The following is a 21161-nucleotide window of genomic DNA, read 5'->3' on the forward strand; positions in this document are numbered from 1 at the left end:
GCGGGCAAACGGCAACGGAACATCTTTGAAGAGCTTTGCGCTTGCATCTCTCGTGCATCTCTCGTGGATGACTGTTGCTCGGCACACTGTTGCCTGTCCAGCTGTCTACACAGCCTGGCTACATTCCTGCCTGCCAATGCGCCTACGCCTCCAACAGCACCAGCCGCCCTCCCTCCGTCACCACCGCCACCCGCACGGCGCCCGCCGCCCCTCCCTCCTCCCCTGCCTCCACGCCGTACACATCCAGCCCGCACACGGCGCTGCCGCCCGCCTCCTCCCCCTCCCACGGCGCATACAGGCCGTCCGGCCCCGGCCCGCCCTCCCGCACCGCCGCCAGCCCCCCCGCCACCCGCCCCACATCCCACAGCTGCACACAGCCCGCCTCGTCTCCCGCCAGCGCCGCCGAGCCGTCCGCCACACAGCACCGCAACGTCGAGCCACACGACACGCTCGCGAGCCGTTGCACCCCCGCCCCGCCGCCGCCGCCGCCGCCGCCGCCACTGCCTGAGCCACTGCTGCTGCTCCGGGTGCCGCGGATGTCGAACAGTGTCAACGCGCCGTCCGCAGTGGACACCAGCAGCCCCGCCGGCGCACAGCCCGCGCTCACGCCCGCTCCGCCGCCTCCGGCTCCTGCCGTGGGCCCCAGGGCCGTAGCGCCCAGGGCCGGCAGCAGCTGCAGTCCGCTGACGTAGTCGCCCGCCACGTGCGCCGCCCAGGCACAGCTGGCGGCCCTGTGGCGGCCCACGTGCACGTGCACACACGTGTGTTAGAGCAAAGGTTTTTGTTGTGAGCGAATCCGGGTGTGTACTGTACGTGGGTGTGTTGCGTTGACCCATGGCACCAAAGCCCGACTTGCGGTACGTTGCCGCATGCGGCGCCGCATACAGGTGCCGTTCTGTACACAGCCATGTTCTCATGCCTGTCCGTCCGGTAATGCACCCAAACCGCGCGCCCCCGTTGGCATACCGAGGGACCGCCCCCCACCCCCGTCCCCGCCCCCGCCCCCGCCCCCGCCCCCGCCCCCGCCCCCGCCCCGCCCCCTGTACCTGCGGTTGCCCGGCGCGCGCGTGTCCCACAGCGCCACCACTCCCTCCTCGGTGCCGGTGGCCAGCAGCGGCCCGCCCCAGCCCGCCGCCGCCAGCGCCCACACGCCCGAGTCAAAGTCGCGCAGCTCGGCGGCGGGCAGGCTGAGGCCAGTGGCCCAGGGCGCGCGGCCCTCAGCCAAACTGCGGGGGGGGGGGGGGCAAGGGGGTTGAAATTACCGTACCAGCCCAAAGTAAAACCAATCAAAGCCAAATTGTGAATAGCAGTGCGTGTATGCGGGGCGGGGCACGTTCGGGTATGCAGATGGGGATGGTGCAGGTGTATGCAGTTGAGGATGCAAAGCCAACGGAACTCAGGCCGAGGAAAGGAGAGCAACCGCCCCGATCACCGCCCGCTGACTCTCCCGCGCACCTCCATATCTTGACGGAGCAGTCCCACGACGCCGTGACCAGCAGCGGCTCCACGCCGCCCGCCCCCGCAATGCCACCTCCCCCACCTCCCCCAACCCCACCACCCCCACCCCCGCCAGCAGCCAGGCCCGCCGCCGCCGCCCCCGGGTCCGGCGCCATAAGTGCCAGGCAGCACACGCCGTCGTCGTGCGCCGCCCAGTCGCCCAGCACCCGGCCCGCGTCCGGCGAGTAGGCGTACACGCGCCGGTCGTCACTGCCCACCAGCATCAGCCGCCCGTGCCGCGGCGCGGCGCCGCTGCCGCTGCCGCTGCTGCTGCTGCTGCCGGTGTTTGTGATGGTGGTGGTGGAAGTGGAGGCGGGAGAGGTGGAAGGAGGAGCAGGGGCCAGGTCGGCTGCTGTGCCGGCGCTGCCTGCCAGCGTGGGCAGCAGCGCCAGACACAGCATGTCGCCCTTCAGCTGAGCCGACCGCACCACTGACAGTCCCACACGCCCGCCGCCGCCGCCGCCACCGCCACCTCCACCTCCGGCGCCTGCGGCGGCGGCTGGTGCCTCCGCCACCACCCTCACGCCGCCCTGCCCCACACAGTACAGGAAGCCGTTGCGGCCGGCCGCCACCGCCGCCAGCGGGCCGCGGGCCACCAGCTGCGTCCAGCCCACGGCCCGGAGCGGCCGCGCCAGCCGCGAGCCCCACCCCCAGTCGGCGGGCGCCGGGCTGGGGAAGCAGTACTCGGCGCGGTGGCTGGCCGCGGCGGCGGCGGCGGCGCTGCTGCTGCTACTGCCGGCGCCGGCCGATGTGGGTGCTACAGCCGCCGCGTCTGACGGCGCCGAGGCGCCACCGGCTGCCGCCTGTGTCGCACCCCCGGGCTGCAAGCCTGCGCCAGCGCCGCCGGCCCCTGCCGAATCCGCCCGCACCACGCCTGACTGCTGCCGCTGCTGCTGCCCAGCCGCAGTAGCACCAGCACCGGCAGTAGCAGTAGCCGCCACGCCCATGGAGTCCTGGCGGCCAGCTGCATTGACGCCGCCGCTGCCGCTGCCGCCGCCGCCGAACGGCCAGACCAGCAGCGACGCAAAGCCGCCGCCGCCGCCTGCCGCCGGGTCTGACGGCGCCGGCGACAGCCCGCCACTGACCTGCCGCTGCTGCTGCTGGTAGCGTCCGAGCTTGAGGAAGCTGGACAGCAGCGAGCCCGAGGAGGAGGAGGAGGCCATGGCAGGTGCAGCGGCGGCGGCAGCGGCAGGTGCAGCGGCGGTAGGCGTGCCGGCTGCTGCAGGCGCTGCAGCGCCGCCACCGCCAGCGGCCGCCGCCGGCAAAGCCGGCGCCGACACGGCGCCTGCAGCCGCGGCGGCTGCCGCCGCAGGCGGCGCCGCCGCGGCCGCGGCCGCGGGTGCTGGCTCCGGCGCCGCCGTTGCCGCCGCCGCCGCCATGATGGTGGAGAGCAGCGCGAGCACTAGGTCGCGATTGCCCGCGTCCCCATCGCCGCCGTAGCCCGTGCCGCCGCCGCCGCCGCCGCCAGCTGTCGTACCGGCGGCGGCGCCGCCGGCCGCCGCCGCCAGCCCTGGCTCCTCCTCGGGGAAGACGGTGGCGGGGTCGGGCGCGGGCGGGTGCACGAGGCGCGGCGGGTGCGGCGTGGTGAAGAGCTGCTTGGGCGTCTGGCCGAACTGCATGGGCCGATATGTGTACGTGTGGAAAGGGGTGCGGGATAAGGAAACGAAACGCAGGTGTGTATGTGTGTGTGTGTGGATCTAGAGATGTCGGAGTATGGTATGGTAATTAGGGGCGTGCTGAGACGCAGCAGCTCAGGGTTGGGAGGGGTCCCAGGGCCACGCAGGGGTGTGTCAGGCAATGCCCTCCTCTGGCCTCTGGGGTTGTATTGCTGGCAATGTGGGGGCTCCTCCAACACGCCCCCCCTCCGCCGCCACCGCCGCCTGCCCCCTCCGCCTCACCCCGTTCTCCATGGACGGCTACCCCCCACCCCTTCGTCTGCAGTGTTCAGTGCACCCTGTACCGCTTTTCCAACCATCTCTGCAACCCCCCCCCCCGCCCCCCGGGGCAATGACTTATTCTGGGATTGAACTACCCTCCCCGCCCCCGCCTCCTCCCCCCCAGCCTGCCCACCTCGTTGATCTGTGTCTCCAGCGCCTTGAGCTCCACGGCCGAGGTGACGGCGGCGGGGTCCACAGCGCCCTCGTAGGTCAGGTGGTAGAACACGTTGTCGGCCGCCTCTGCGGGTTGCAAGGATTGGTACAGAAAAGTGTAGAGGGGGTTGCAAGGATTGGTACAGAGAATTGTAGCGAAGTAGACAGCAGGGGGTGGGGGGTGGCGGAGGGAGAGGGCGGTAGGGAGAGCGGGCGCAGGGTTGAGGCGGGGTGCCGCGCTAAGGAGGGTGGCAGTGGTAAGGGGGCGAGAAGCCCCATATGACAGCTAGGCTGGGACACGGGCGATCCCACTCCACGGCCTACACCTGTCAGATGCGCACGCGCGCGTGTGCGTCGGGCCTCGCCCTCCCATCCTCCCTCCCTCGCTCCCTCTTCCTCTCTGCGCACCTGCCGCGGGGCCGCGCTGCTTGTAGCCGAAGATGAGGTCGATCCAGGCGTGCAGCTGCCGGCTCACCACCGGGCTCTCCAGCGCCGCTCGGTTGCGGGCCAGGAAATCCTGAGGGATGGAGGGGGTTACATTCATGACTAGTTAAGGAAGTGGTAGACGGTAGACCATCTTGCGGAACATCAAGCGTTACCGGGGGCGGGCAGGGGGCAGGGGGCGAGCAGGGCAGGGTAGGAAGTCGTTGGCAATCAGCACATGTTCATGTGAGGGACGGGGGCGGGCGAAAGTACGGGGCGGGATCCGGCTAGCAGACTGTGTGGTTGGGCACTGGCGCGGCAGGTCAGGATGGGCGTGTGCGGTCGCGGGGAGGCGAAGGTGAACGGGGGTTCCAAAGACTGGTACAGAGAAGTGTAGCGAAGTAGACAGGGAACAAGAGCACCCGCACTGGCCCGCTGCTGCTTTCTGTGCTGCGGCGGCTGCTTTCGCCAGCGCCGTGGATTGTGCCGATGCCGGTGCTGGTGGTGCGGGTGGTGCTGGTGGTGCCACTCACCCGGGGGCTGGACGCCCAAGGCGGCAGGTCCACGTCGTTCACCGCCCTGCGTGTGTGTGTGTGTGCGTGTGTATTGGTGTGTGTGTAAGAGGGCACAAGGAAAGGCAATATACAAGACAGCACCATGTGTGTTTGTGCATTGCGTCGGTGAGCACGAAGCTGACTACCGTATCACGTGTGCTTACAGTGCTTACATTACGGTGAGCAAGAAACTGACCACCGTATCACGTGTGCTTACGGCGCAGCAAGACACGGCAGGTCCAACGCCATCCAAAGGGAGCGGCCAAACCGCGTGCAAGGGCGCGCCACCGAGGGCTGGAGGCGCGCCGACAGCCCCACTAACCTCACCGACCTCACCAGCACTTTGCGGACCGGTTCAGCCCCAAACCCGCCGCCGCCGCCCCACCCCAGCCACGTACCCATGCACACACGCCACCCCGCACTCCACCCTGCCCCCTAGCCCTCCCCCGCCCCACTCTCCCCCGCCCCTCCCCCGGCCCGCCCACCCTCCCCCGCCCCGCCCCCCCCCCCACACACACACACACCTGCCGCTCTGCCTCAGCCCCAGCGGCAGCCTCTTGGCGTTGACCAGGAAGTCTCCACTGCCGCCCATGTAGAACTCCGGGATGAGCTCCTTGACATCGGTGGTGCTGTGCAGCACACCCTCCCACGCCTCCTGCAGGAGCGGCCATGAGGGTGGGGGAGGGGGAGAGGGGGGCAGGAGTTGAGGCATGGAGTCCACAGACTAGGACACACGGCCTCGACTGGCAAGCAACCTCGCCCCGCCCTTCCGCCACCTCCACCCCTACCCCCACCACCCCCACACACACACACACGCCCCACCCCGCCCCCGCACCTGCACGCTGGCGAACAGGCGGTCGGGGGCGTCGAAGCGGCCGTTCTGCAGCCGCAGCATGTGGCTGGGCGCGGCGCGCACCAGCCAGTACATCACGTACCTACAGGCGGGCGCGTGTGTGTGTGTGTGCGTTTATGTGTTAAAAGAGCACAAGGGGAACAAAGCTGTGTGTGCATTTGTGTATGGGGGGCCAGTGCTAGGAAGAACGAAGAGAAAGGGTCTACACTGTAGGCGTGAGTGTGGGGCGTGTGTTAGCATGCACGTCCGAAGGTACTTGTGCGTGGGCGCGTGTCTGGGCGCGTGTCTGGCTGTACCACAGCATTTACAGGGTTCAGAAATGGAGACTGAAGGAAGCTCGTAAGCGCCTAAACGCAGGAAAGACGCACCACGCGCCAGTCGCACACCAACCCCCAACCCCTCTCACCCAGGTGTGGAGTAGTGTGTGCCGTACAGGAAGGGCGGCACGGCCCCCTCGAAGCTGTCGTGCGGCATGTCGCGGAAGCGGCGGCGGAACTCCTCCAGGCGGGCGGGGTTGAGCGCGCCCACAGGCTTGGTCAGGTCCCTGGACGAGGGAGGAGGGGGAGGGGGCGGCAGGCAGGGGGTCAGGGTTCCAGGGGGTCACGACCGGGGGGTTACATCCATGATCACTTAGAAAGTGAGGGGGGGGCATGAATTCCGTACTTAGGAGAAGGCGACGTTAGAACGGCGCAGCGTTGGGTGATGGGGCGGAGAGCATGGGAGGAGACGTATACAGGGCACACAGGTATCGCGCGGGTGGGGTGGAGGGTGAGGCACTTTGCGGCCCGCACCTGAAGTTGGCTGGGTCGTGCAGGTCCAGCGAGGCCGACACGTAGTTGGACAGCACCCAGGGGAACACGGGCCACTGGGCCAGGTCGTTGAAGGAGCGGCCTGGGGCAGGGGGGGGTGGAGGAGGGAGGGAGGGAGGGGGAAGGGCGAGGGAGGGGGTTGGGGAGGCGGCGGTGGGGAGGGAAACCATTCGAAGTACGGTACGGCAAGGCGGATGAGGTGATAGGACAGGAGCGCTGGGACGGGCCCACAGTTTGCATAGCTTTGCCTCCGTCGCCTAGCATGTCGCAACCTCAAACCCAAGCCCCAAAACACTCGCTAGCACCGCGCGCTACGGTACTCCTTCTACGGCATCCCAACATCCTATCACATAGCACTGCAGCCCGCACATAACAGCCATGTGCGTACGGTAGTCCTCACCCGCCGCGAAGTTGAGGTACAGCAGGTAGTCGAAGTTGCTGAGGGCGCCACGCTGCCAGGCCGCCGTCACACGCCGCAGCCACGGCCCCGCCGCCTCCAGCAACATGCCGTGCGCCGCCAGCGGGTCCTCATCACCCAACCCACCACCACCACCACCACCGCCGTCGCCGACTCCAGCGACTCTACCAACGCCCTGTGCCGCGTAGGCGGCGGCGGAGGCCACAGCCGAGCTCAGCACAGACACAAGGCCGCCGCCGCCGCCGCTGCCTGCGGCACCGCCGCCGGCAGCCGCCGTGCCGGCGGCGCCGCTGTTGGCGGCGGCTGCGGGCAGTCGCTGCTTGATGGGCGAGGGCGTGAGTCGCGGCACGCAGCGGCCCAGGTCGGGTTGCAGAGTCAGCATGTGGCGCGCGGCCTCACGGTCCGCTTCCGATCTGGCAAGGGGGTGACATGAAGGATTCATCGTAAGACGAGATGATGTTGAAAAACAGGTTGTTGCAGCAGATCAAGGGGAGGAGTTGGAGTGTGTTGAGCGAGGGCGGATAGGGCGGTGATGGTGGGTTGGTGGGCTGGCGCTTCGAGACAATGTCCCCGTGCTGTCCACCCCATCAGGAGGCAAACGCGCGCACGTTGCACGCACTGTCCCAACTGACAGTATCCACGTATATCCTTAACCCCACCTCATCTAAAGCTGTCCCCTCCGCCTGCCCACCTGAACGCAAGGAAGGCACTGGGCGCATCCCACACCGGCCCCGCCGCCACCGCCGCCAGCGCCGCCGCCACCGCCGCGTCCGCCGCCACCGCCCCTCCGCCGCCGCCACCTCCCAGACCGCCGCGCGCCTCCGCCTCATCGCCCTCCCCCTCCTGCGCGTACGGGTGCTGCGGAGGCCAGGCCGCCCGGGCGGCCCCTGCCCCTGCCGCTCCGCCCGCTGCTCCTGCCGCCGCTGCCGCCGCGGCGGCGGAGGGCAGCACGAAGAAGAGCTCCAGGCCCACGGCCCTGAGGCTGCTGCGGCGGCGCGCCACCGCCGCAATGGCAGCCAGCGGGTGGCTCTTCACCGGCGTGTCGCCTGGGGCGGGGGTTGCCGTACATTCATTTTTGTTTCAGAAGGGTGTGTGGGTGTGTGGGTGCGGGTGTACGAGTTTGTGTGCATGAGGGTGGGTGTATGGGTGGGCAGGGCAGTACGCGCTTGCTGCTGTCCTCGCATCCTCAACCCACCCACGCCTTCCCTCCCCTCCCTCCCCCTCCCCCTCCCCCACCCCTCCCCCCGTCCCCCCGCCCCTCCCCACCCGCAATGTTGTGCAGGGGCTGGAAGTAGACCCGCTGCGGCGTGATGGCCAGGCGGCCCTGCTCGCGCACCAGCGGGCTCAGCGCCGTGACCGGGCCGCACCACACCAGCCGCTCGCCAAAGTCCACCAGGCGAGACAGGTCGAAGGAGACAGAGTCCAGCCGCTGACGCGCCAGATCCTGCACGGGAGTGGGAGGGTGTGTAAATACCAGCCCAAACTAAACCAGAGCAAGCGAAACTAGCGGAGCGCAGGGTGCGGGGGACGTGCGGATTGCAGAAGTACTCAAGTTGGGGTACAAACATGGCCAGTTGTGACGATGGCGGTGATGAACGGGCGCAGCGTTGCACAGGCTTCAGGGATGGGGTTGCAGACGCGGCGAAAAGCTCAGGAGTATGCACTCTCACACAAACATGCGAACACGAACACGCTACTAGCCCCCCACCTCCAGCGCCGCGTTGCGCTCCTCCCGCGGCCGCCGGTTGATGTCCAGCAGCGCCGCCGCCTGCCCCATCAGCGGCTGCAGCGGGCTGTAGCAGGGCCCGAACGCCCACCGCGCCACCTCCACAGCAGTAGCAGCACCACCACCACCAACACCACTCGCGCCTCCGCCTCCCGCGCCTCCGCCTCCTCCGAGCTTTATGAAGGTGTAGGGCACTTCCTCCATGTTGGCACGCATGAGCACCACCTCACGAGCCTCCACCAGAAGACTGGGGCCGCCGCCCGCGCCGCCGCCGCCGCCCCCGCGCCCGCCGGCCCCGCCGCCGCCGCCGTGGTGGTGGTGGTGGTGGTGGCCGTGGTGCCCCTGGTGGTGGTGGTGTTGACCGTGGTGGGCGGCAGCGGCTGCGCCGCCGCTGCCAGCCGCCACTGCTGCTACGGGCGGTCCGGTGGTGAGCGTACGTACGCCCGCAAAGGGAATCCTGTGGTGTTCGCACATGTGTCGTGGCTTTGGCACAAAGCCTTGAGGCAGTTCCAGCAGGAGAATAGTTCAGCCCCTTCTGCCACTGCGACCGAATGCGTGTGAACGGTCGTGCGCCCTGTCCTTTTTACAATCGCGCGCGCACAAACACACACACACACACACACGCACACACACACGTACATGCGCGCACATACACACACACACGCACACATTCATCGCGAGCGTCTGGACGGGCTTTCGTTTCACTCTTTAACACATGCACCGCGAGCGTCGCACCGCATCACATACATAGTCCTGCGTACTTCCTTCCTGCATTGTGCGCTTGACGCGCGCACACACGAGTCACACACGCACGCACGCACGCACCTGGCAATGGGCACGCGCACGTCATCCGGCTCAAAGAACAGCGAGCGGGTGCACAGCCGCAGCCGGCCCTGCAGCAGCGGCTGGCGCTGCCAGTTGCCGGCCACCTGGTCCACGGGCCAGGCCGCCAGCACCACCCAGTCCTAGGGACGGAGGGGAGGGGAGCGAGGAGGTGCAGCGGGGTGGGGGTGGAAGTGAGTGGCGCGTGATGGCAGGGGCGTGGCGGCATGGCGGCAGCAGTTGTGGGGCGGCAAGGCGGCCCGCCCACCCCACACAGAGCCCATGCACTCGTTACGCCGATGCATCCGGCATCCCGCATTACACATATACATGTGCACACTCATACCGTGTATGGCGGCGTTGTTCCGTTTTTTTGTTTAACACTTATACCGTACACACACGCACACCGTACACACACACACGCTCTCGCACCTGCACATAGTCCTCCTCCTCCTCCAGCAGTAGCAGTGAGAACCGCCGCGCCCGGGCCGTGGTCCGGCTGCCCACCATGTGCCCTAATTAACCAGCTGCTGCTACTGCCACCCACAGCTGCTGCTACTGCCTTCACACAGCTGCTACTGCCGCCACTGCACCGCTGCTGCTACTGCTCTCAGGTGCCGGCCGCTCAGCGCGGCCTGCTGCCGGCGCTCACAGGCTTCCCTGTCACGCCCAACGCCGTCTGCTGCTCCTCCGCTGCCTGCACTCCTGCTCCTGCTGCTCCTGCTGCTCCGCCACTCGCGCCTGTACCCCTCGCCTACGCCCCGTTCCTTCGTTCCGTTCCTTCGTCCCGCTCCTTTCCCCTGCCTGTGTGCCGCCCTGTGCGGCCCTGTGCGGCCCTACCCGCCCTACAGCCCCGGCGTCCAGGGCGGCACCACGGCCTGGTACTGCGGCCCGATGCGCGGCTTCCGCGGCTCGGCCCGGCCCTGGATCTTGGACACACTCAGCCGCGTGGCCTTGGGACCCCGGCGCAACACCCCCAGCCCGTCCTCGTCGCCGTCCTCTTCCTCTTCGTCGTCGTCGTCGTCGTCCTGGCCCAGGCCGTCGCGGTCGCGGCCGCGTTCACGGTCCTGAGGGACGGCACCAGGCGCTGCTGCTTGCGCGTCTGTGTCGTCGGACGCGCCAAGGGCCGCAGCGGGGGGCGAGTCGCGCGGGTGCTTGCTGGAGCGGCTGGGCTGGGGCTGGGGCTGGGGCAGGGCTAGCGGAGCGATAAGAGCAGGCCCGGAGCCGCTCGGGCCAGCAGCTGCGGCGTCAACGACTGGCTCGGTTGCTTCTTCTGCGGGAGACTGCTCGGGGAGGCCGCGCTTGTGGCGAAACTTGGGCGGCAAAGCTGAATCAATCTCAGTGGCTGGCCCCAGCAGCTTGTGCTTTTGCTCTGCCGCCAGATCTATGCCAGGCGTTTCACTCATGCGTCCTATAAGAAATTATGGCAAGTTTATTACGAGAATGTTGGTTGAACCCTGCCGTGGAACCCTGCTGAGTTGTTGTCGGCCTGAAGACGTTAGTCCTATCCGTAATGTGCACAAGTATGTTGATGATTTGAAATGGACATTTAGCCAGTGTCACACGAGTCGCCGTGCACTGGCGATGCTTCCCCCGCACGCGGCACGCCCCACGCACCCACTCGGCTCAACGCTCGGCGTTCACCTGCCTCGGAAGTACGAAGTGGCGACCATTGGACCGCTGGAATAAGTATCGTTCAGCTTTTGGCACATGAACTTCTGTGCTGCCGCAACCCCCAGGCATGAACGTCCCCTCCATCTCAGGGACGGCAACATGTCCATGCTTGCACAGTGTGCACAACGTACCGCACACGCACACAAGCCTACGGAAACTCAAATGAACAGACACTAGCCGGTGAAAATGATTGATCTTGATGGATGCGCGCGGTGGCACATTTGGAGACGGGGTGGCAGGCTGCACCTGCAAGGGGTCATGCATGTGCGGTTCCCGGCAATCTGTGACTCAAGCAGTCCAGCAGTCCAGCCCCGGAGTATCGCATTGTTATTTTGCAGTCCCAATAGCGCTTTCATAGAATTCGAAAGCCACAATGACAGCGTGGACCGGGCGTCGTGCACTCCTGGACGACGATGACGAATTCGACTTCAAGAAGTTGTTCTTGCACCATCTGGCGCCGGGGCTGGGATGTATTATCGCGTTCCTCATGTGAGATTTGAAGCGGGCGCACCAGGTCATTGGAGAACGGGAAATGGCCGTCCCGAAAACGTGCAAGGCGTGCCTGGTTCACCTTGTCGACGTTCTGTGAGTAAGCATTCTGGCTATTGAAATGCAGGTTTGTGAGCCCGCTGAAGACGGTGCTGCAAATTCGTGCCAACAAGCACCTTGGGGTAAGAACATGTGTGCAACATCCATGGCTGCTTCCCTCCCCGCTACCGCTCCTTTCCCGCCATCCCCCTCCCAATGATTACATGGTTCCAAAATCCATTGCTTCTCGGGTTCTCAACCCACCATCGCCACCTTTCACGCCACCGGCTAAGCGCAAGTCTGCGGCTGCAGCTCTCTGACGCGTTGTACAACACACCGCAAATTTCCGCGTCATCCCCGCTGTGCCCCCTTTCCTTCCCATCCATTCCCTCACCTTCCCATCCTCCGCAGGACCTGAACCCACTGCCGCTGGTGGCCATCATCGCCAACTGCGCCGCCTGGCTCATCTACGGATGCATCAACGCCGACCCCTATGTCATTACAGCCAACGTGAGCGACAGCGGAATAAAGAAAGCAGCCACCGGGCGCCGCGCACCGAGTGCTGTGTGTCAGCCCGCTGCAGCCCCTCATTACCACTCCATACGACCCTGCCGCATCACTGCTGCTAGTAGCACGGATGAGTACGGCACGTGCGGCATCATGCCCCCTGGTGCCCCAACGCAGTAACCTGCGGCGACTACCCCAGTGTCCCACTTGCCGGGAGGCCTCCTGTCCACCGGGAGTTGGTTCCAACTGCTCCTGCCCGCGCTCCTCTCTCCCTGCCCCTCTACCTGCCCCTCTCCCTGCCCCTCCCCTTGCTCCTCCTTCTGCAGGAGCCGGGCCTGCTGCTGGGTATTTTCATGACCGTGTCTTGCTACGGCTTCGCAGACCCCAAGGTGGGCGGGGGGAGGCGGCAGGGCGGGAGAGGCCGAGCGTCACTGGAGGTTTGCGTTGCCCTGTGGCGCCTGCTTCTTCTCGATGTGCCTGTCCCCACCACAGGACTTGTACCCATTGCAAACCTGCACACACGCACACACACACACACACGTTTTGTTTTTAATACACACACACGCTTACACATGCACACTCCGGCGTCGTCTGGGCGGGCTTTCGTTTCGTTTTTCAACACACACACACACTTACACACATACATACATGAACGCACAAATGCACACAGTCCTGCATCCTTTACTTTGCGCTGTCTGCTGTCATGCACTTTGTGACATGGTTGTGTGTCGCCGCACACACACACAGGCCCGCGACGTGATGCTGAAGGCGCTCATGTTCTTCGCGGTGCTGCTGAGCGCTGTGGGCATTGCCATCGCGCTGTTCATCGAGGAGGACGAGACAGCGTCCAAGACCGCGTGAGTGCGTGTGTGTGTGTGTGTGTGTGTGTGTGTGCGTGTGTGTGTGTGCGTTTGCGTGTGTGTGTGTGTGTGTGTGTGTGTGTGTGTGTGTGTGTGTGTGTGTGTGTGTGTGTGTGTGTGTGTGTGTATGTGCGTGCGTGAAGGGGAAACAACAAGCGCGCGCCATGCGTGTGGGTGTGCGTATGTGTGCAGGGGGACCGCACTCCTTACCACCACCTCTTCCCCACACACGCGCGCGCGCGCGGTGTCGACTTTTCTACTGTCTTGTGCTGTCTGTTCCTTGCGCTGCCTCAGGGGCTACACCGCCGTCTTCATCCTGCTGTGCTACTACGGCGCGCCGCTGTCCACCATGGCCGAGGTGCTCCGCAGCCGCTCCTCCGCCTCGCTGTTCTGGCCCACCAGCCTCATGAACACCATCAACGGCCTGCTGTGGGTGGCGTACGGCACGGTGAGGGCGGGGGAGGGGAGGGCAGGAGAGGAGAGGGCAGGAGAGGAGAGGAGAGGAGGGGAGGGGAGAGCAGAGGAGAGGGGAGGGGAGGGGAGGGGAGGGGAGGGGAGGGGAGGGGAGGGGAGGGGAGGGGAGGGGAGGGGAGGGGAGGAGAGCAGAGGGGATGTAGTCAAGGTCAAGCCCAGGAGGGGTAGAAAGCGAGAGGGGAGAGGCTGGACGCCGGGTACACGCCGGCATGCAGGGCAAGGGACACTGTGGATACTTGGGGCTGACGATCGGGAGGCCTGTTGGCTCTGAGTGAATGACAGTGAGACGCAGCTGGTCTCTGGACATTCGAGGTCTCTTCCACTGCGCCCACATCACCGCACACCCCACATGAAACCCACATCGCACACAACTTCACGTTGCCTGCTCACGCGTGCTTATCCTGTCGCTCATCACGCGTGCTCATCCTGTTGCTCACTCCTGCTCACTCCTGCTCACTCCTGCTCACTCCTGCTCACTCCTGCTCACTCCTGCTCAATCCTGCTCACTCCTGCTCACTCCTGCTCACCCGCCGCGCCAGGCTGTGTCTGACCCCTTCATCGCCGTCCCCAACGCCATCGGCGCTGCTTTCGGCGTCATCCAGATCGGCCTCATCAACATCTACCCCGCAAAGAAGTGAGATAGGGGAGTGTGGGCTGGTCGGGGTGGGGTGGGGTGGGGTGGGGGCGCAGGGCCGTGCGGGGAAGGGCTGCACGCGGGTTGCCAAGTAGTGGAGGCCGTGGTGGAACGGGTAGCTGGCGGCTTGAGGGCGTGGCGTTGTGGCCGGGACGGATGGGGGAGTAGGGGAGGGAGGCCGGTGGGGGCGTGCCGGGCTGTTACTGCGGGATAATGGCGCTGTGCGTCATGGGGCACGGAACGGCGTTGCGGGTTGCAGCCGGCACACGGCGAGTAGGTGTTACCTCCCTGTGCGCCTGACGGCCCTAGGGGGTATCCCCATGCAGCCACTCTTTTCCCCAGAACCCGACCCGCAGTCAAGCAGCCAGCGGGCAGCCAGCCTGCCGCCCAGCCTGTCAGCGCGAACCATAGCGCTTAACAAAACACACGCCAGCCGCCCCGCACACAAGAATGCAGCTGCACTTGGCACACCGCATACTCCCTCTCCCTGCATTGCGAGCGCGGAGGCCGCTGCCGCGACCCGCCGCCGATCCCACCCCTGCTGCCGAGCATGCCGCCGTGTTTCGGCTTTGTGTGTTTGGGCCGCACGTGTCATGCGCTGGAACCCCCCATGTGTGTGGCGCAGGGTGTCTACGCCCCCGGGCGACGACGTCGAGCCCCTCATCCACGAGGGCCGCCACGTGGCCTGAGGACGGGGCCTGTGGAAGGTCGAGCGATCAGCGGCAGGAAGGGAAATGGAGGGGCCGCCCCTGCCCCTGCTCGTGCCCGTGCGGGCCATGGGCCTGGAGGGCACGAGGCTCCTGAGGAGTTTCAGCATTCCAGGTCCGGGGGGGGGAGCTATGGCGTTTGGACGCATTAGACCTGGACGCGAGCGCGCGCTGTGTTGCAGGCCGCGCGTATCCGGTAGCTCCGAGTGTAAGCAAGAGAACGCAATGGTGTATTTATGAACGCATGGTGTGCGGGGTGGGTCTATTGGTGGGCAGGCAACAGAGCCCGAGCGCGTGGGCGCGACCCACGTGTCATCTGATGTGCTGTACGCCTGTACGGTACCGTTATCGAAGATGCTTTAAGACTAATCGAGTACCGAGCAAAGGTGTGTCAGTAGGGTGCGTAGCGGGCGCGTGTAGTGCCGCGCATCCACCCCATGGGGCGCGGCCGCGGAAGCGTCGATTGTACAACAGGCCAGAGTCTGCGTTGTGGTGGAGCCGCCAGCCCATGTAAAATAAAACTACGCTGACTGCTTCCACCCGACCTCGGCCTTGGTCACGTGATCAGCTGCACGCGCATGAAGGCCGCAGGGCTTGTAAAACAGCAGCGTCAGCAGGGATAGCCAGCGTGCCCAGTCATATCAGTGTCGCTGCAAACCCTAGCTGAAGACCTCGAGCACCCCTGACCTCGAGAGTCGCTTGAGAGCCCATAGGGTAGGCAGGGAGCTCCCGCACCGACTGCTGCTGTTGCTAGCAATAGGTCTTGACAGCGTGTGTTTTGCGTGTTACGTGTGCGCCGCAGGGTTGAGGCGGAGGCCGCGCCGGAGCGGGAGCCACTGGTGGCTGATGGCGAGGCGGAGGCGTGATGAGCGAGCAGCTGGCAGGGTCCTCCAAAGCCCTGTCTCAACCTTCATCCGCGGCCTGCAGTCCGTGCATTGACTGCTGCGTGGGGTTGGCGATGGCGTGTTGCCGTACTATTGGCTAGGGACTGGGCAACTGGGCGTGGCTTGCACTGTTGGGGCGCCGCCGTAAGCGCGGCTGCAGCAGGCTGCAGGCGGGCGCCGTGGCAACATGTGGACAAATAACGCAGGAATGGGCTTGCCGTTTGACTTGGTGGGCGATGTTGCTGTCTGTGCGAGCGAGAAACTGACGTCACTCCCCGGCACTACTGCGCCTCCACCAATTGTGGGGGCTCTCGGGGTGACTCAGCGTGACGAGTGCTCCGAGCAGTACCGACGATGCTTTGGCAAGACGTATGCGCACGTTGTCGGAAGAGGGTGTCGCGGCTATAGCAGGCAGCACAGGAGGAAGCCAGTACAACCCCTGTGCTGGCTCACATGCCTGGCAGCTGGAGACGAAGGATCTACAGGTCGTACTTTGCTGGTGGTGCATCCTGCTGTGTGTATGCCATCGCATAACTGTAACGAACACAATGCCGGGGGGGGGCGCCAGATCGTGTCCTGTCGGTGTATGTGTGTGTGTGTGCGCGCGCGTGTGTTGGGGACCTGGTAGCTTGGCTGCGGACAGTGTTGCAAGAGCGGCAGACAGGACTTTACACACCCGCAGTCTGAGCCTCTGAGAGCATGCATTGACACCAAATGTAATGGAGTGCGGCTCGGCAACCCCGGGACGTCACCTCCGCTGCATTCTAATTGCAACACCATTTGGAATGCCAATTGTCCAACATCAAGCATACGGTGCGGCCCTGCAGCTCCGCCGAAAGTGTTCGTGTCTTGCTACCGGCTCAGCGGCCGAGCGCATCCGCAGGAAAATTGGAGAAGCCAAGCCGGCAGACTGGAAGCGGCAGCCCGCAGCCCTGCCTCCACCCCACACACATACACACATTCAATGCTAAGGCTGATCTATGGGCGATCCCCAAAATGTGCAAAAGTTTTTGGGTAAGGAATGGCACTATGCAAATAGACACACGCACACGCTCGCGCTCTCCTGGAAGGTAGCATGCCAGCCGCATATTACGAGGCACCGAACCTCACCACCCTGGACGTCGACTCCAGGTTCAGTCGCGGCATGCATGCTACGCTCGACCCCACAGCACACATGGCATCGACGGCTCGGGAACCTCCATGGAGTGGAATCTCGCACCGGCCCCTTGCCGTCGTTACCCTCTGCCGACGTCTCCTCTGACACGTCCGCAATCACGCACATGTGTCGCAGGCGCTCCGGTGGGCCTGATCACAAACACACACACGCGCGGGCGTTTTTGCACATGCGCATGAAGGCATGCGGCACGGCTGCCCGTATCACACGCGCATGGCTTCGCTTAGCTTCACGAGTTCACGATCCCTCAAACAACGTGCTGGCTATCCTAAAGCCGTAGCCTCCGAGACCGTGTTCACAATGACTCCCACAATCTCTAAGTTCGAACATCTACCGCCTGACACACCACGCCACACAAGGCTGCTGCAGCTCCTGCCCCCGCTGCCCCCGCTGCTGCAGCTCCTGCACCTGCTGCTGCAGCTCCTGCCCCCGCTGCTCCCGCTGCTGTTCTCTTCAGGCGTGGTCAACTCCGTCGCGCTGCGGGTCGGACTTCTCGAACATGTAGGCCTGCTCGAAGTCCTTCTCCTGACCCACGTAGGCGTGGCGGCCGGTAAACTCGGGCCTGCGGGTGGGTGTAGGCCGTGGCGTGTGGCGTGGCGGCGCGGTGTGTCAGAATGCGTAGGTAGTGTGTGGGGTTACCGGCAACATGGCAACGGCATTCTGTTCAGAGTCAAGGCAAGCATAGCCGGCAAACCGTGGCCGCGCGCACGAGCCTAGGCCGATGCTACATACCACCATCGCTAACGTAGTCTCCCACCCACCCACCTGCTCCTTCCCGCCATCCCACTCTATCCTCCTCGCTCTATTGCACTGGGTTCAGTTTAGTTTGGGCTGGAAACCACCCTCACACTCACTTCCAGTTGTAAATGAGTACGTCATCCTCCTCCAGGATGTTCTTGGCCTTGTGCAGGTTGCGCCGGGCCTCGGACACGAAGAAGTTGGCCACCTCCTGGCTCATGCGGATCTGTTGATAGATTTGGGGGAAACGCACGGGGGAAACGGAAAGGTTGTAAATACCAGCCCAACCCAAACTGAAGCAGGCCAAGTGAAGCGACGGGGGGCGGGCAAGGAAAGCGCGCGGCAATCGAGGGCGACAGTGAGGCGGGGAACAGGGGGGCCAGCGCGCGTGCAGGGGGATGGCAATGGCAAGGGCGTGCGAGGCAAGGTGGCGAGTGGAAGGGGAGACGGGGGTTGCAAAGCACGTACCGCGTCGGTGGTGTGGGGGATGTGCAGGTGCGGCGTCCACTCGTAGGCGTTCTTCTCCGGGTGCCACTGCGTGGCAGTGAAGGGGTACTTGCGGCCCTCCAGAGTGCTGATGTAGGCGGCGCCGCTCTTGTCCAGCGACAGCGACAGCACTTTGAAGAACTTGCCCAGGTCGGGGTTCTCAACCAGGGCCGTCATGGACAGGCCTGCGCATGTGTGTATAGGTGGGTACATGTGGGTGTGTGGTGACGTGGGCGGGCGCGGCGGTGGTGGTGGTGGTGGAGCCCCTTTTTCGGCGTAGCGCCCCTAGGCTTGCCCAAGAGGCCCCGTACGCGGCGCGCCCCTTGCCCGCATGCCTGCCTGCATGCCTGCCTGCCCGCACGCCTGCCCGCATTCCTGCCGGCACCCTTCCAATCTGCCTCGGATCGACACGCCCAACGCCTCATGTTTGCTTGCAGACCCTCATCCTGCGCCCCCTGCCCCGCGGCCTCACGCGCCACCCGCACCCCCCAGTCCCGACTTTTGACTGTTTCCGTACGGGATTGGTCCAGAGTTAACCCCCCAGTCCCCACCCACCCACCCATGCCTTGGTTCATGTTCGCAGACCCTCATCATCCTGCGCCCCCTGCCCCGCGCCCCCCGCGCCCCCACCCACCCATGCCGTGGTTCTCCATGGCGATGGGCTTGTTCTGCAGGTTCTCCACCACGTCCGCCGGCAGCGAGCGCAGCAGGTGGCTGTCCTTGGCGTCGGCCGTGTACAGCAGCGGCGCGGGCGCGTCCTCGGCGTCAAAGGGCGACAGGATGGTGTAGTTGGCGGACAGGATGACGGACAGCGTCTCCATGCCCAGGCAGGTGCCGTGTACCTGAGGCGATGAGGCGGCGAGGAGGCGGCAAGGGGGCACAGGATATGGAGGGCGAGGCAGGGGGGGGGCTAAGCGTGTGCTGCCTGTTTGGAGGTGCAGCGTGCTGCTCGTGTGCGGCTCTGCTGCGTGTGCGGCTGTGGTGAGGGGCATTGAGCTGCGCCGGCCCTTCACAACGCCCCAGTCTTGTGGAGGTGGAGAGCCCTCGCCCCACTTCTGCATCCCCCAACCAGCCCCCCCTCCCTGGCCCTTCTGAAGCAATCACTCCGCCTTTCATGGACGGCTACCCCTCCCTGGCCTCCCTGGCCTCCCCCGTTTCTTTGGGATTGGAACAAACCACCCCCTCCCTGACCTCCCTCCCTCCCACACACACACACGCACACACATACACATACACACACATACACACACACATACACACACACACTTTTGTTGCTTTCCAAACACACACACACACACTCACCGGGAAGTAGTCGCCGTTGTCGTTGGCCGCCACCGCCAGGTCCACCAGCTGGCGGGCCGTGTCGTAGAAGCGGTGGCCGGGGGCCAGCGTGGCGCCGCCGCCCGGCAGCAGCAGCCCGTTGATCACGTCGAAGCTGCGCGCACGTGGAGGTGTGGAGATGTGTGGTGTAGGGGAGTGTGGTTTGGAGGAGTAGGGTGTTTGTGTGGGATTGGAATGGGGTACGGGGCAATTGGGCCCAGTCGGGGGAAGCACCAAAGAGGCAATGATTGCGAACAGGGCAACGGCGGGGTTGACACGGCCGGGTATGGCCTCACGAGAGCCGTGCGGAAGCTACACGGTGTCCGTACCAGCTACCGGCGCTGCCGCACACTGCTCGCACACGCCCCACACCCCACACCCCACACCCCGCCGCCTCCGCCCCACTCCCCGCGCCCCCCTGCGCCTCTCACCGGTCCTCGACCTGCTGCGGGCTCATGTCGTACAAGATGGGCACCACGCGGGCGCCGGCGCTCTCCAGCCACTTGACGTAGGAGGCAGCGATGTAGGACTGGCCGTCAGGGGCAGGGTCGCCGGGCTGCGGCGGCGGCAGGGGAAGGGTCGGGCATGTCCATGTAAGCTGGAGTTATCATATGGTATTGAAGAAGTGAATTGCCCTCACAAGCTGACAGGTTACCACCGCACCGCACCGCACTGCGCCCCACCGCACCGCACCACATCCTTCCCAACCGCGCCGCAATGACAACCACACACGCGCGCGCACACGGCACCCGCACCTGCGAAAGGATGCCGATAATGGGGCGCATGTTGGCGTCATTTGGGTGGTCCTTGTCCCGGTCATTGCCCTTGGCCAGGCTGCTGCTGCCGCCGGTGCTACTGCTGGTGCGGATGGCCTGCTGCAGCTGCTGCTGTGCGGCCCCATCGTGCCGCTGTAGGGTGGCGCCGGGCAGCAGCGCGGGCCTGCGTTTGAGCAGCGCAATGGAGATAAGCGCAAAGACTGTGCGCGCGCGCGAGTGTGTGTATGTGTGTGTGTGCGTATGTGTGTGTGCGTATGTGTGTGTGTGCGTATGTGTGTGTGTGTGTGTGTGTGTGTGTGTGCGTGCGTGTGCGTGTGTGTGTGTGTGTGTGTGTGTGTAACGGATGGGATGGGAGAGAGGCAGGGAGGGCGTCTGAAGGTCGGGGCCGACCCCGTGAGGCAGGGGCGAAGCAGCTGCGCATCCCGTGTGCAGATGACGTGAGGCAGGGGGGCTGGGGAGGGGTTGAGGGGCAGCGGCTGGTGGCAACATGTCGTGGGCGCGCGAGCGTGACGAAGATGCCCTCCCCCCGGTTTCAGTGTCGGGAAGCTAGCGGAGGGCGAGGGTGCCCGGGTTCGGAGCACGTGCGGCCCTTCGGCCCCGTGCACCTATCGAGTCGAGACCGCGAACCCGCCCGAGCAACAGTGTGCGTGCGTAATTATCGCAACACTTTAATGCCGTGTCGGCGTGGAGCCCGTGGGTGCGACCAGCGCGCCCGACTGACAACCGCGACGACGGCCTCTCAGCGTCCAGCGCACGATGGGGACGAGGGCGACAAGGCCACCAAGCGACACGCCGCAGGGCCCCCAGACCGCAGATCCAGGGCCCTTCTCAGCACCTTACCTCGCTGCCAGGGCCAGCGCGGGCAGCAGCGCCAGCGCCAGCGCGGCTTGGAGCTTCAAGACCGCCATTTCCTCGCGCAGCTGACGTGTGAAGGCTGTTCACGCGACCTCAGCAGCAGCTATAAGAATTTAAATGGGTCGAGCCTCAGGTCGCGTCCACTGAGTCCAGGCGCGGTGCGCGAGTTCGGCGGTGGTATCAAATGTGAGTCAGCGCCTCGAGCGCACAAAATGGCTGGAACAGTATCAGCAAATAAGCAGGTACCGTTTGCACTGAGCAGCGACCAAATAGCTGCCCTGAAGGAAACCGAACTGGGGGGTCTGCATGGGGCAGGTGGCCCCATCCCCGGCCTCCATTTAAACTGGCGGCC

At 65.4% G+C, this 21161-nt stretch overlaps 4 protein-coding genes across 4 annotated transcripts; 1 reads left to right on the top strand and 3 right to left on the bottom strand.

Annotated features, from left to right (window-relative positions):
• Positions 1–10: 10 nt before the first annotated feature.
• Positions 11–9726, bottom strand: CHLRE_06g274950v5 (uncharacterized protein). The gene is made up of 16 exons (XM_043062996.1): positions 9625–9726; positions 9196–9335; positions 8353–8827; positions 7911–8088; positions 7336–7690; positions 6627–7057; positions 6209–6308; positions 5824–5961; positions 5400–5499; positions 5089–5219; positions 4544–4589; positions 3996–4104; positions 3568–3674; positions 1456–3110; positions 1047–1226; positions 11–731 (listed from the first exon to the last, which is right to left on the bottom strand). Exons 1-16 carry the CDS (start codon positions 9700–9702, stop codon positions 143–145), a joined length of 4812 nt encoding a protein of 1603 aa, XP_042923702.1. The 5' UTR covers positions 9703–9726; the 3' UTR covers positions 11–142.
• Positions 9727–9840: 114 nt separating this feature from the next.
• CHLRE_06g274994v5 (uncharacterized protein) lies at positions 9841–10716 on the bottom strand. The gene has a single exon (XM_043062997.1). It carries the CDS (start codon positions 10596–10598, stop codon positions 10038–10040), a length of 561 nt encoding a protein of 186 aa, XP_042923703.1. The 5' UTR covers positions 10599–10716; the 3' UTR covers positions 9841–10037.
• Positions 10717–11203: 487 nt separating this feature from the next.
• Positions 11204–16108, top strand: CHLRE_06g275000v5 (uncharacterized protein). The gene is made up of 8 exons (XM_001696399.2): positions 11204–11355; positions 11483–11537; positions 11806–11904; positions 12228–12290; positions 12649–12758; positions 13056–13209; positions 13775–13869; positions 14495–16108. Exons 1-8 carry the CDS (start codon positions 11240–11242, stop codon positions 14556–14558), a joined length of 756 nt encoding a protein of 251 aa, XP_001696451.2. The 5' UTR covers positions 11204–11239; the 3' UTR covers positions 14559–16108.
• Positions 16109–16116: 8 nt separating this feature from the next.
• On the bottom strand, positions 16117–21062 carry CHLRE_06g275050v5 (uncharacterized protein). Its single transcript, XM_043062998.1, has 8 exons — positions 20795–21062; positions 19934–20117; positions 19610–19734; positions 19161–19293; positions 18493–18700; positions 17841–18043; positions 17489–17598; positions 16117–17196 (listed from the first exon to the last, which is right to left on the bottom strand). The coding sequence occupies exons 1-8, from the start codon at positions 20860–20862 to the stop codon at positions 17088–17090; spliced, it is 1140 nt and encodes a 379-aa protein (XP_042923704.1). The 5' UTR covers positions 20863–21062; the 3' UTR covers positions 16117–17087.
• Between the last annotated feature and the right edge of the window lie 99 nt (positions 21063–21161).

This window comes from Chlamydomonas reinhardtii, chromosome 6 (assembly GCF_000002595.2).
Source record: "Chlamydomonas reinhardtii strain CC-503 cw92 mt+ chromosome 6, whole genome shotgun sequence".
Classification (NCBI taxonomy): Eukaryota; Viridiplantae; Chlorophyta; class Chlorophyceae; order Chlamydomonadales; family Chlamydomonadaceae; genus Chlamydomonas; species Chlamydomonas reinhardtii.

Coding starts and splice junctions, on each gene's coding strand:
- CHLRE_06g274950v5 (XM_043062996.1), bottom strand. CDS start 9,702: ATGGTGGGCAGCCGGACCACGGCCCGGGCGCGGCGGTTCTCACTGCTA. Junction 8,089..8,352: donor AGCGCAACGCGGCGCTGGAG/GTGGGGGGCTAG, acceptor ACTCCCGTGCAG/GATCTGGCGCGTCAGCGGCT. Junction 732..1,046: donor CGCGCGCCGGGCAACCGCAG/GTACAGGGGGCG, acceptor GGGCCGCCACAG/GGCCGCCAGCTGTGCCTGGG.
- CHLRE_06g274994v5 (XM_043062997.1), bottom strand. CDS start 10,598: ATGAGTGAAACGCCTGGCATAGATCTGGCGGCAGAGCAAAAGCACAAG.
- CHLRE_06g275000v5 (XM_001696399.2), top strand. CDS start 11,240: ATGACAGCGTGGACCGGGCGTCGTGCACTCCTGGACGACGATGACGAA. Junction 11,538..11,805: donor GTGCCAACAAGCACCTTGGG/GTAAGAACATGT, acceptor CATCCTCCGCAG/GACCTGAACCCACTGCCGCT. Junction 11,905..12,227: donor CCTATGTCATTACAGCCAAC/GTGAGCGACAGC, acceptor CTCCTTCTGCAG/GAGCCGGGCCTGCTGCTGGG.
- CHLRE_06g275050v5 (XM_043062998.1), bottom strand. CDS start 20,862: ATGGCGGTCTTGAAGCTCCAAGCCGCGCTGGCGCTGGCGCTGCTGCCC. Junction 19,294..19,609: donor CCGCAGCAGGTCGAGGACCG/GTGAGAGGCGCA, acceptor ACGTGCGCGCAG/CTTCGACGTGATCAACGGGC. Junction 17,197..17,488: donor GTACTCATTTACAACTGGAA/GTGAGTGTGAGG, acceptor ACCCACCCGCAG/GCCCGAGTTTACCGGCCGCC.